This window comes from Microcaecilia unicolor, chromosome 2 (assembly GCF_901765095.1).
Source record: "Microcaecilia unicolor chromosome 2, aMicUni1.1, whole genome shotgun sequence".
NCBI lineage: Eukaryota > Metazoa > Chordata > Amphibia > Gymnophiona > Siphonopidae > Microcaecilia > Microcaecilia unicolor.
In genome coordinates, this window is record NC_044032.1 from 350,214,894 (window position 1) to 350,229,173 (window position 14,280).

Here is a 14,280-nt window from a genome sequence, read left to right on the forward strand (position 1 = left end):
ATTTCCTTAACCCCTCCGTCCTTTTCCTCCTTTCCTGAAGTCACTGATGAAGAAACATCACATCTTCTCTCCTCCTCAAAAGGAACTACCTGTTCCTCTGGTCCCATTCTTACCCACCTTCTTAACACCATCTCTCCTACTCTCACCCCTTTTATCTGTCATATCCTCAATCTCTCTCTTTCCACTGCGACCGTTCCAGATGCCTTCAAACATACTTGACCCTACCTGTCCTTCCAACTGTCGACCCATCTCCCTCCTCCCCTTCCTTTCCAAGTTACTTGAACGTGCCGTTCACCGCCGCTGTCTTGACTTTCTCTCATCTCAAGCTGTTCTTGCCCCACTCCAGTCTGGCTTTTGCCCTCTTCATTCAACTGAAACTGCACTTACAAAAGTTTCCAACGACCTGTTCCTGGCCAAATCCAAAGGTCTCTATTCTATCTTCATCCTTCTCGATCTATCCGCCGCTTTTGACACTGTTGATCACAGCCTACTCCTTGATACGCTGTCTTCATTTGGATTCCAGGGCTCTGTTCTTTCCTGGTTCTCCTCCTACCTCTCGCTTCGCACCTTTAGTGTAAACTCTGGTGGATCCTTTTCCACTTCTATCCCTCTACCAATCGGTGTACCTCAGGGTTCTGTTCTCGGTCCTCTCCTGTTCTCCATCTACACTTCTTCCCTTGGCTCTCTGATATCATCCCATAGCTTTCAATACCATCTCTATGCTGATGTCTCCCAAATCTACCTCTCAACCCCCGAAATCTCAACCAGCATCTAGACCAATGTTTCAGCCTGCCTACCTGATATCACTGCCTGAATGTCTCAACGTCATCTGAAAATTAACATGGCCAAAACCGAGTTTCTCATCTTTCCCCCTAAACCTACCTCTCCTCTCCCCCCTTTCTCTATTTCTGTGGATGGCACTCTTATTCTCCTGTCTCATCTGCTCGTAACCTTGGGGTCATCTTTGACTCCTCTCTCTCCTTCTCTGCTCACAATGAGCAGATTGCCAAAACCTGGCACTCTACCAGAACCCTTATCCACACTCTTATCACCTCTCATCTTGATTATTGTAACCCGCTTCTCATCGGCCTCCCTCTTAGCCATCTCTCTCCTCTTCAATCAATCCAAAACTCTGCTGCGCGACTCATTTTCCGCCAAAGTCGCTATGCTCATTAGCCCTCTCCTTAAGTCACTTCACTGGCTCCCTATCCGTTTCCACATTCAATTCAAACTTCTGTTATTGACCTATAAATGCATTCACTCTGCCACTCCACTGTTGTCTCTCCCTACGCCCCCCCCCCCCCCCCCCCCCGGCTACTCCGTTCGGTTGATAAATCTCTCTTATCTGTCCCCTGCTCCTCTACTGCTAATTCCAGGCTCCGTTCCTTTTATCTTGCTGCACCTCATGCCTGGAATAGACTTCCCGAGCCTGTGCGTCTAGCCCCCTCTTTGGCCATTTTCAATTCCAAACTAAAAGCCCACCTCTTTACCACTGCTTTTGACTCCTAACCACTGCTCATTTGCCCTGTCCTTTTATCCTCACCTCTTTATTCCCTTACCCTTAATTGTTCTGTCTGTCTTATCTAGATTGTAAGCTCTTTGAGCAGGGACTTTCTTTTTGTGTATGGTGTATAGTGCTGCGTATGCCTTGTAGCGCTATAGAAATAAGTAGTAGTAGTGGGTACCATTTACCACCAATTACAATAAAACCATAAAGTACCGCATAAACTTAAAATTACATAAGAATAGTCATACTGTGTCAGACCAGTGGTCCATCTAGCCTAGTATTCTGCTTCCAAGAGTGGTCAATCCAGGTCACAAGTGCCTAGCAGAAACCCAAATAGTAGCAACATTCTATGCTACCAATCCCAGGCAAGCAGTGGCTTCCCCCATGTCTAGCTCAATAACTGACTATGGACCTTTCCTCCAGGAACTTGTCCAAACCTCATTTAAACCTAGATACGCTAACCGTTGTTAAATATCCTCTGGCAACGAGTTCCAGAATTTAACTATTCTTTGAGTGAAAAAAATAGTTCCTACTATTTGTTTTAAAAGTATTTTCACATAATTTCATTGCGTGTCCCCTAGTCTTTGTACTTTTTGAAAGAGTGAAAAATCGATTCACTTTTACCTGTTTTACACCACTCAGGATTTTAAAAACCTGACTCATATCCCCCTTAGCAGTCTCTTTTCCAAGCTGAAGAGCCCTAACCTCTTTAGCCTTTCCTCATACGAGAGGAGTTCCATCCCCTTTATCATTTTGGTCGCTAATTCCACTATATCTTTTTTTTTTTTTGAGATACGGTGACCAGAATAGAATGCAGTACTCAAGGTGAAGTCGCACCATGGAGCGGTACAGAGGCATTATAATAATCTTGGTCTTATTTACCATCCCTTTCCTAATAATTCGTAGCATTCTGTTTGCTTTTTTGGTCGCTGCTGTACATACTGGACAGAAGATTTCAGTGTATCATCTACAATGACACACAGATCTTTTTCTTGGATGCTAACTCATAAGGCAGACCCTAGCATCAAGTAACTATGGTTTGGATTATTCTTCCCAGTGTGCATCACTTTGCATTTGTACACATTGGTCCAGGGATCCCACAGTAAATGGCACCCATGTGTAAAAAAAAAAGATTTTTAAAATTATGATAAAATCACAGACTAGTTGTGAATTAATATTTATGATAGTAGAGACTAGTTCCATTTGAAAACAATTGAGCCCCCCTCTGCAAACTAAAAGTAACCTAGATCAGTTGGGCAGCTGACACTTGCATGGCAGCTGTGTGGTACATAAGGTAAGCGAACGTTTGTATGCATTAATATAACCTTATCTTGATTTAGAACTGTGAACTTCCCAACCTGCCCTGCCAGGATAAGTTAAAATAAAATATTGATTCTGTCTAATTGGTTGACTGTTTTTTTTATTTTTTTTTTGTCTTGATGGACATATGTATCCTCACTGTTATCTAAATTTTAATGTCCTTCTCTTACAGCGCTTCATTATGTTGCTTACTGAGCACTTAGTGCGATGTGAAACAGGAGGGATTGACGTGATTACGCCTTGGTATAAGAACTGTACAGAAAGGCTACAGCAGATCTTCTTACAGGTGAGCTGATGACCCTTTCCTCTCATTTGCATTCTGCTTGTGCTAAGTGTTGTCTCATTCACTTTCCAGATTGCTTAAAAGCCTACCTTTTAAATCGGAGCCAAAAATAATCACATACTGGTTTTTATGCTATTAAATGGAAACATAGAGAAAGATAGATGGAAACATGACTGCAGATAAAAGCCAAATGGCTCATCCAGTCTGCTCATTCACAGCATCCACTAACTCCTCCTCTCCCTAAGTGATCCCATGTGCCTGTCCCATGCTTTCTTGAATTCAGATACTGTCCTTGTTTCCACCACTTCCACCGTGAGGCTATTCCATGAATCCTCCATCCTTTCCATAAAAAGTATTTCCTTAGATTACTCCTGAGCCTATAACAACATCATCTTATGCCCCCTCATTCTGGAGTTTTCCTTTATTTGAAAAAGGCTCAGTTCCTGTATATGAATGTCACAGAGATATTTAAACATCTCTTTTTCCATTACGTAGCTTCCCACTCTTCCAGAACCTGTGGGATAGTTGTGTCCATCAACCAGCAGGTGGAGGTAGAGAACTGAAAACTGAGCTGAGACATATCTCTCTTGGTATCCAGTTCAGTTCCTCAGTATTTTCTGTCTCCAGCTGGTGGATGGACACACTTTTCAGCCTCTGGTTCTGAGTGATTTGCTCCTGGTCCAGTTGGTCAGCTGATCCCCAGTTGAGTTTTGCAGATGACTTCAGTCTGCAGAGTCATATCTAGAGGTCTTCAGATCCCTGTCTCTGGTGCCCTGTGACTTGAATTTACTTCTTCCCTCTCTTCATCTGTTTCCTGTGGAGCTCTTCTTTTCGATTACAACAACCTTAATAAATAAAAAGAAAGAAAGAAATGAGAAGGAAACAGATTTGCTGGAGAGCATGAGACAGAGTATCATAGGGTTGTACATTTAATGCATTAATATCGTAATTAACACGTTACATGTTTAATATGCGTTAAAAGTTTTAACACATGTTACTGGCAGATCTCACCTTCATCCAGCATTGCTCTATTTTCCTCCCCACTGTAATTTTTCTGCTCCTGCTCTTATCCGCTGTAGCGCTGAACCATGCTGCTTCTCTCTCCGCTCCAAGCCCCTCTCTGTAGCATCCCGCCCGGAAACATGAAGTTTTGTCAGAGGAGGAGGGATGCTACAGAGATAGGCTTGGAGTGGAGAGAGTAGTAGTATGGTTCAGCGCTGCAGGTGAAAGGAAGGAGAGAGAAAGTGAGAGAAATACGGACAACGGGGGTGGGGGAGTGTGGGTCTAGGAGTACAGGAAGAGGTGCCAAGAGGGGAAGAGAGGTGTGGATTGGGGGGGGGGGGTTGTTTGAAAGGGACAGATGCTGGAAATAGGGAATGGAAAAACAAAGAATAGAGATGGTGACTGAGGAGTGGATAGGAGAGAACGGAAGAAATGGTGACCTATGGAGGGGAGAGGAAATTGTGCCCCCTGGAGAGAAAGGGGAAAGAAGAGAGAGACTGGAGGAGATGGTGCCCCTGAAGAGGGGGAGGACAAGGGGAAAGAAGAGAGACTGGAGGAGATGGTGCTCTTGGAGAGGAGGAGGGCAAGGGGAGAGAAGAGGTGGAAACTAGATAGATTTGAGGAGAAAGAAAAATGGAAGAAAGTTGAATGTGAAAGATGGATATAGAGCAGGAAGTGAAGGAAGAGAAAAAATAGTTAATAGGAAAACCTAGAAACAGAGTTCAAAGCACAGAACTATGCTGGTAGCAGAGGGAAGCAGAACCAGAGACAGGGAATGAGATGATTAGAAAGATAAAATCACCAAAGGTAAGATAAATGATTTTATTTTTAGTTTAGTAATTGAAATATGTTTGTTTTGAGAATTTACATCTCCTGTCTATATATTGTACTATACAGGAGGAAATATGAGGGGGGGGGGGGGCAATTTATGCGATTAAAAATTTGTATCAATGTACAGCCCTAGTTGTGAGTCTTTCTTATCTGTGGTAAGTCTTGTGGAGACTTTGAGTTTGGGGGGGAGCAGCCAACAGTGGTAAGTCTGGAGTTTGACTCAGAACCTCTTGGAGGGCTGCAAGTTCTACTTGGTACAGGAGAGAGATTGTGACTCACCGCTTAGGACACATTGTGCTGCACTGGTGACATTCGGGGTAAATGGTGACTCTTGTGAAGGCAGTTAAGCAGTTTTCCCACTGTGGGACCTACCAGCCGGCATTGGGGTGTTGCACTGCTTGCAAGCTGGGAATCCCATAGGACACAGGAAACAGTTGGCAGCAGCACATCTTTGGATTTGACACAGCATCTGAATATGCTGGGGTCTTCAGGCTCTCCTGCAGGGCTGGTGTGCAGTTTGATGCAGGAGAGCATGAGAACAGGCATTATTTTGTCAGGGCTGACACGTATGGAGCACAGCTGCCATTTTACATCCTCAGGGCCCGACAGAGCATTTAGCTGCATCGGGATCTTTGTTTCCTCCAGAGTTTATATTGCTTTTACAGCAGACCTATTTACTGAAGCAGGGACAGTCAGATTTGCTGCAGGGTGCTTCAGTTTCTGACTTCACTGCCCTTCCGGCTCCTAAGAGATCTCGTTTAGACCTCCATGAGCAGGCAGAGGAGGCTAGTTCTGCTTCTCCCACATCTGATGTGGCCTCTGTCTATTCAGAAGAGCCATCGTTGAAGGAGCCATTAGAGGGAATTTAAAGGAAGTCTTGCCTCACTAATTTGCTTCATTTCTTTGAAGGCACAAATAAACATGTGGATAATTGTGAGCCAGTTGGTGTAGTAAATCTAGATGTTCAGAAAGCTTTTGACAAAGTTCCTCATGAAAGACTCCTGAGAAAATTAAAAAGACATGGGATAGGAGGCAATGTCCTTCTGTGGATTAGGAATTAGTTATTGAACAGAAAACAGAGGGTAGGGTTAAATGGACATTTTTGTCAGTGGAGGAGGGTGAATAGTGGATTGATGCCCTACTGCAGCCCTGGCTGGAGACACATCTACTGTGTCTTCCCTCCTTGGTCCATGGTAAGCCATGTGTTGAAAAGGATCTCATTGCACCAGGGTTGAATAATTTTGTAGCCTCGGATTGGCTGCGGAGGCCATAGTACGTGGACCTGACTTGACTGCTGGACAGGGGTCCTCTCCATCTTCTGCAGATACGTGGCCTACTGAAGCAAGGTCCAGCACTCATGGAGGATCAGTGCCCCTTTGGTCTTGCGTCTTGGCCATTGAAAGGGCTTAGTTGAGATGAAAAGGTTATTCCGATGCAGTTATTGCTACTTTCAGGCTCAAAATGCTCTACATCCATGGCATATGTGAGGGTGTGGGGGACATTTGAGGACTGATGTTCGATCTCCCTTCTCTGCTCAGATTGCACACATGCTAGCGTTTTTCCCAGGCAGGTCTTCAGAAAGGATTGACATTGGGTTCTCTAAAAGTTCAGGTTGCGGCTTTGGCCTCTTTCAGGGATCGAATACAGAAGATGTCTTTTGTAGCTCATCTGGATATCATTCTTGTACACAGTGTCCAGAATGGAACCTTAATTTAGTTCTTCAGGGTCTTCAGAAGCCTCCTTTTCAGCCACTCCGGAAAGCTGCCTTGAAAGGTTTTATGCTAAAGACAGTGTTCTGGGTGGCTGTTGCATCAGCACATGGGGTTTTGGTGCTTCAGGCTCTCCCTTATCAGGATCCCTTTCGTTGCTTTTCGGAGGCAGGGGTCTACTTACGCATGGTTCCTTCCTTTGTTCCAAAGTGGTATAAGCATTTCATCTCAACCAATTTTTATTCTGTTCATAGCTTATATTTTGCTATATCTACAGAGGATTCATTGGGGATCACAATAAGAAAAACATTTCAATCGGATGGAATTACAGATAACTCATGAGACTATAATAGAGCAAATTAAACTAAGTCTGAAAACAAAGAGGTGTTCAAATGTTTTCTAAATAAAAAATATGAAGAAATAGATTTGGATTGGATTCGGAATATTACTCCAAACGTTTACAGCTAGATACCTAAAATGATTTACTCAAATAACTTTTTAACCTAACTCCCTGGAAGCTTGGAAACAGTAAGGTATAGAAACGTGTAGACTAGAAATCCCACCCTCTAAATAACATAATTAAATATTTTGATAAAACAAGCAGAATTTTGATCCACCAAGGTTTTAAAAACCATACAAGTTAATTTAAATTTAATTCATGAATGAACCGGTAGCCAGTACAATCGTTTAAAAAGAGGAGACCCTCTCTCAAATCTATTCTAAAAAATCAGTTGAGCAACTGTATTCTGAAGGAGTGTCTGTCCTTTTGCAGAGAGGACGAAGAGGCTCAGTATTCTTCCTTGAAGCTCCTCAATATGCTTAGAGTCCTCATTAGATATCTGGAAGTCACAAATGAGTTTTGCAGATCAGACAGACTATGCTTTTTGGTAAATGGAGGTTTGGCCTTATGGCTTCCAAGCCCACAATTGCTAGATGGCTGAAGACTATGACATCAGCTTTTTGGCTTGCAGGGAAGCAGGCTCCTCATGCCTTATGGGCTCATACTAGAAAGATGTACATGATTTTCTGGTGGAGACTTCCTTACTGTCTCTGGCAGATATTTGCAAGGCAGCGACGTGTTTGACAATGCATCCCTTTGCCAAACACTACTGGGTGGACTTTGAAGCCAGTTTTGGATCTTCAGGCCTCTGGACCGGCAGCACCAGGATCCTACCCACTCTAGGGATTGCTTCTGAACATCCCACAGGGTTCTGGAATAGTGAGAAGCTATGAGATGGAAGAAGAAATTAGGTTTCACCTGAGGTTTCTGAGATGTTTAGTTGGTGCGAAGTAAGGGGTCAAATAACGACTGTCACCTTGCATGGTGCTGCTTGCACATCTCTAGTTTTCTACAAGTTGTCAAGAAATGAGAGGTCCACACATGTTTGCTCATCCAGTTAGTGTTAGCGAGTTGTTTAAGGTGGTTGTGTTTATTCTGCGTTTTCCCTTACTGCTTGTCTACGTAAATACTGAGGAGCTGGACTGGATGCTGAGAGAGAGATGTCTCAGCTCAGTTTTGTTTTCTATCTCTGCCTGCTGGTTGATGGAATAGTGGAAAGGACTAATGGAAAGAACATTATCATGTTAGATCTAATTTCTCCATCATATCCCCTCTTTCCTGTCTTTCTTCCAGACTATACATATTGAGGTCTGTAAGTCTGTCCCCATATTCTTTGACAGAGATCACTGACCAATTTTGTAGTTGCCCTCTGGACCAACTCCATCCTGTTTATATTTCTTTGAAAATGTGGTCTCCAGAATTCCACACAGTATTCTAAATTGGGCATCACCAGAAACTTATACAAGGGCACTATCACCTCTTTTTTTTTCCTGCTGGCTATTCCTCTCCCATTTCACCTGAGCACTATCACCTCTTTTTTCCTGCTGGCTATTCCTCTCCCTATTCACCTGAGCATCCTTCTGGCTTCACCTTTTCTACCTGTTTGACCAGCTTAAGATCAACAGATACAATCATCTCCAAGTCCTGCTCTTTTGTACTTCTATACTATACCGTTCTTGTGGTTTTTGCAGTCCAAGTGAATGACCCTGCATTTTCAGCATTAAATCTTAGTTGCCAATTTCTGGACCATTCTTCAAGCTTCACTAGATCCCTTCTCATTCTAGCCTCACCCTATTAGAGTTTGGTATCATCTGCAAAGAGACACCTTACCAGATGGTCCTTCTACAATATCACTCACGAAGATGTTAAAAAGAGCCAGCCCAAGGACAGATCCCTGCGGCACATTGATGACATCCTTTTCTTCAGAGCGAACACCATTTACCACTACCCTCTGTCTCCTTTCACTTAACCAGTATTTAATCCAGTCACTTTAGGGCCCATACTGAGGGCACTCAGTTTATCAGTCGCCTATGTGGAACCATATCAAAGGCTTTGCTAAAATTAAAATACACCACATCTAGCGTCCAACTAATGGTCATCCTGTCAAATAAATCAGATTTGCCTGCCAAGACCTGCCTGTAGTAAAACCATGCTGCCTCGGATCCTGCAGTCCATTTGATTCTAGAAGTGTTTCCAGTGGTTTACTTGCCACTGAGGTCAGACTGACAGGCCTGTAACTCTGAACCTCCTCCTTACTTTCACTCTTGTGCAGAGGGGCCACATTCACTCTTCTCCAGGACCACTCCAGACCTCCAATGAAGCATTGAAAAGATCAGACAACAGAGCCACCAGAACTTCTCTGAGTTCCTTGATTTCTCTCAAATGTATCCCATCAGGCCCCATCACTTTGTATATTTTTAGTTTAGCTTAGATAGCTCCTCATGAACAGTGTCTTCTGAGAATTGGTCCTGGTCTACCACACATCCATTCCCATTAGCATTTGTTTTCTGTGGTCCTATCCCTGGCCTTTCATCCATGAAAACAGAACATAAGTAATCATTAAGCAGTTCAGCTTTATGTTTATCAACTTCTATATATTCCAACCCTTGAGCCTCACAATGCCATTTTAGCACTATCACTTACATGACTAAAAAATATCTTGTCCCCCCAATTTTACCATATTGGCATTCTTTTCTTCCATTTGCATCTTTACTTCCATGACAGGTTTTCCAGTTTTTCTTAGTTTTTCCAGCTGTTTTTGTCTGTGTTCTATTTTTGCGGTCTTGTAATTTATGAAGAGAATTTTTTCTCTTACCTTTTTCATCTACTATATTTAAGAACTAAAGCGGCATTCCTTTATGTACTTTTCTAACACAAAGGTTTGTCGCCTTTAATATAGCTCCTTTCAGTTCTGCCCTGTGCTGTTCTACTTCTTTAGCTCTAGAATCTTCAGTCTTGAATAAGCCCTCTCCTCCTTTGTCTTAGTATTGAACCACACCATTCAGTGATCTCTAGATGCCAAATGATTACCCACTGTAATATCAGAAACATTCTCCCCATTTGTAAGCACCCAGGTCCAGAATAAGAGCCATCCTGTGAGGGTTCCATTACCAACTGTTGGGACAGTTATTCCTGTAGCGAACTCAAGATCCCCTTGAGGCAGGGATACCCCAGTCAACGTCTGGCATATTAAATTCATCTATCGGTAGTACTCCCCTTTCATAGCTATCTTGTGAATGTCTTCAATTAAATCTCTGTCCATTTCTTTTGACTTTGAAGGAGGACCTGTATGTCACACCAATGTAAATACATTTTCTATTCCTTCTTTTCAGATTAACTCACAGTGCTTCTTCCTTACTGTATGTGTTCTGTAATTCTGTCACTTTAATATTTTTCTTAACATATGCCACTCCACCCTTTTTTCCTACCCTGTCGCTCCTCAGTAGATTATAGCTGGGTGTAACAATATTCCCCAGCAGAAAAATAGAAGTAAAAAAACTCTGCTAACACAGCAAAGCACACAAAACAAAGCAGAGAGAGTCCAAGGAGTGAGTAGTGTCAAAATCAGTCACAAAAGGTTTATGGCCAAGTTTCAGTACTTGTGCTTTCATCAGGGGTCAAAGAGCCAGTTCTTCATAGGTACACAGATAATAAATGCACAGTGTGTGTCTGACTTTTCTCCCATGTTGGGAGTATGCATATTTGTTCTTCATTATCTGTGTGCCTATGAAGAACTGGCTCTTTGACCCCTGACAAAGGAACGAGTGCTGAAACTTGGCCAAGTCAGGTCATGTTCTAAAATAAACCTTTTGTGGCTGATTTTGACACTACTCGCTCCCTGGACTATCTCTTGCTTTGTTTTGCATAACAATATTCCAGTCATTGTTCTTCATGAGCCACGCTCTGTGACTGCCATTAAATCCAAGTCTGCTTCTACCATTTGAGCCTCTAGGTCTAGAACTTTGTTTCTCATACTACAGGCATTGGTATACAAATGACTTTGGGGCTTTTTCACCCATCTCCAGTGAATTTAGTACCCTTTAGTGTCCAATGTTTCCGTGATAAGCCATTTGGGAACAGATTGATGGGAACATTGGACACTAAAGGGTTAACACTCTCTTTAGTATGTGAAGCCAGTCTGTTATAGGAGACACTTCTTCCTTTCTTTGATAGATGGACACCATCTCTGCTCAGTAGCTCTTGGAAAGTCATCTCATGGTAGGAAAATGAAGAGCTTACATTGACACCATCCACACAACCACGCATTCAGCTCCAGGATGTGAGCTTCCTTCATTTGGCCTTTACACTCAACATGAAGATAGATGAGAACACCACTTGTGCACCTAACTGCTTCATCCTCTGTTCCAGAGCCATGAAGTCACTATTTGATACATTCAGTGGGATACCTAGCAGTATCATTTTTGCCAACATAGATGAGCAGCATAGAATAATGTTCAGTAGGCTTGATGAGTCTCTGCAAACTTTCTGCTACATCTGCAATCTTGACATCAGACAGACAACACACCTCCTTGGACATCAGGTCTGATTGGCAGATGAGTGCCTTTGTACCTCTCAGAAGAGAATCACCAACCACTAGTACCTTTCGCTTTTTATTGACCACTGATCCAGCAGCTTTGGGATTTTTGAGCGTTGTCGTCTACATTTTTCAACATATTTTCAGCTTTTCTACCCCCAGGGCTGCAAACCAGTTCAGTTAAACAGAAAATGGAGCTTGGGGGTTGACTTTGCAGGATCTGGTGATCTGTGCCCAGCTGTCCTCTTTCAGCACATCTCCTTCCCTTTTGCTGGAAATCCCTGATACCTCAAGATGCATTTCTGGGATGGATTTCTGGTTGTCACAGATGTTTTTTAATCTTGCCACCTCCTCTCTTAGTTCTTGTACTACTTTCATAAGGTATTCAATGTACATAAATCTTGCACATGAAACCAGTTCCCCACCTTGGATCAAACATTCAGTCTGGACAGAGGCAGAAGCTGTAATCAGAGCAACAGCTTTGGGGCACGGTGTTTCTTAGCCATACTTCAAATGTAGGGGCTTTTTGTACCTGAGAATAGAAAGAAAATGACCACCACAGTCCCAACCCTATGTTTTCCTTCATCTGTTCTGTAAGTTGCAAGAAGCAGATAGTTTAATGTGAGATGTAAGAACATATTCAGATTTTCTCTGTGAGTGTAGTTCTATGTACTATAGACCACCTATAAACTAGGTGGTTTCCAGTTATGAACATACACGTTAAAATACCATCAGAATTACAAAATGATTACAAACCTAATACAAAACTGAAAAAAATTGCTCTCCGTTAGTTGTCTGCCTTTTGTGCTGAAAAGTATGGGAGGGGAGTGGGGTCTGGGGTTCCTCAGAGTTGTGCCTTTTGATATTCCAGACTCTAAAATGTTGATTCAGTGGTTCTGAGACACATAAGACAAATATAGGAGCCCTTTTACTATGCAGTCAGATTTTGCACTAACTCATGTTAAAATTTACATATACAGTAAACGCAAAGCCTATGCATTGAATACAGGAAATGTGCCCTGCATTTACCACACAGGGCAGAGGGTTACTGCAGTGGCACCACATTCCATGCAGTGCCAGATAATGCAGGAGTACCTGTGCAGTCAAGTACCACATGTAACAGGCCCAGACCATAAAGTGCAATAAGCCTTGATGACACAATCCCCACCTCTTAGATCTGATCCCCTCTCCTGATCCTTTCTTACATTCCCTCCTGCTCCCCCAACACAGTGACTACTACCCACAAAGAAACTCCACCTCCCTCAGAGAATTGTTACCTTTGATGTTTTTTTATTATTGGGGGGGGGGGGGGGGGGAGTTGGGAGTTGGGAGTTTACCATAGCTGAAATGGTCTGTTAAAAAAGTTACTCAGACTGCTTGGATTCTAACCGTGATATTTTTCTTTCTTCAGCATCATCAAATTATTCATCAGTACATGGTGACTCTGGAGAACCTTTTGTTCACGGCAGAGTTGGACCACCACATCCTGGCTGTATTCCAACAGTTTTGTGCTCTTCAGACCTAATTTTTTAACCTATTTTGATGTCTCCAGGACTTAATATTGGTTCTCTCTCAAAAGGATGAAAAGAAAGGCTTTTTAACTTTGTGATTGCTGAACATGACTCCTGTCAAAGAGAAATAAAACCAACCAGCCTAAACGTATTCATTGAGGAACGAGCAAATATTTGTGTCATAGAGCTTATTAGTAATTATATAGACTTATGTTAGGATTAAAAATTAAAAACTCTGTATAATCTTTTTTTTCAAACAAAATTTTTATTATTATTTTTTTTTAATACTGACTACATCTTAGCATTTGCATTATTTCCCCACTTTTATTGGTAGAGATTACTGTTGTGGTTACAGAAACAAATCAAGAAGTAACCAATCAAGTTTCCTAACTATGATGTGAAACAAGAAGACAACTCCACAGACTTGCCTTGGAAATGTGAATAGAATACAGCTTTTCTGTACAGGTTTTGGGATTGTTTCTTTTATACTCCGCAGGAAACATGTTCAGGTATTGACATCTGAAAAGAGAAGTGCTGAGGTCACTTAAGTAGCACAGCTTGTGACTTTGTTTCTTTTATTACTAAGAAACTACATTTTCATTTGTGGGCAGTACAAGGAAAGTTAAAATTGTTGAAATACAATTGAATTATGTTTTCTAAAGCCATGGTGTGATGTCCTTTTTCCAAGCACATTTTACACAAACGAGCACTTATTGGGAAGGTTTTGTCCTTTTGTACATGCAAGTGTTTGCACATGCGTTTCTTACTGAATTGGGGTTAAAAAAAAAAAAAGAATACACATTGTATCAGCTCAGTCTCTCACACCAATATCTCCCATGGGTTCTTCAACCTGAAGTCATCAGTACACGAACTCTCAGGTCCTTGCATATGGTCCAAGAAACAAGAGAGGGCTCACTACTTCCAGTGGCCAGGTGCACCTAGTTCCCAGTTTATCACTGGCTCCCCTTTAAGCTTTGCTCTGGGCTTGAATGAGTTGTGTTGGTTTCTTACCTGGTTGCTTCTCTTCTTCCTACTCCTTGGTTGGTTCTATATGCCTTCCAGGAACAGCAGCTGTGGTTTTTTTTTTTTTTTTGGGGGGGGGGGGGGGGAGTATTGGTGGTATGTGATGGACAACAAGAAGATGCTGTCATCCCCTGCTGTAAAGATACCCAGTTAACCAGCATAAGCTTGGCTTATCCTTCCAGGCCAAGCAAGAGATGAGGTAATTGAAATTTCACCGACT

The 14,280-nt window shown here is 42.4% G+C and overlaps 1 protein-coding gene across 2 annotated transcripts in view; it reads left to right on the forward strand.

Annotated features, from left to right (window-relative positions):
* NCBP1 (nuclear cap binding protein subunit 1) overlaps positions 1-13,698 on the forward strand; it is a 293,702-nt gene extending 280,004 nt beyond the window's left edge. For both annotated transcript variants that reach the window (XM_030194457.1, XM_030194458.1), the window contains 2 exons: positions 3,000-3,113; positions 12,938-13,698. In XM_030194457.1, coding sequence (XP_030050317.1) covers positions 3,000-3,113; positions 12,938-13,051 — 228 coding nt within the window. In that variant the 3' untranslated portion in view covers positions 13,052-13,698. The remainder of the gene's footprint in view (positions 1-2,999; positions 3,114-12,937) is intronic.
* The last annotated feature ends 582 nt before the right edge of the window (positions 13,699-14,280 follow it).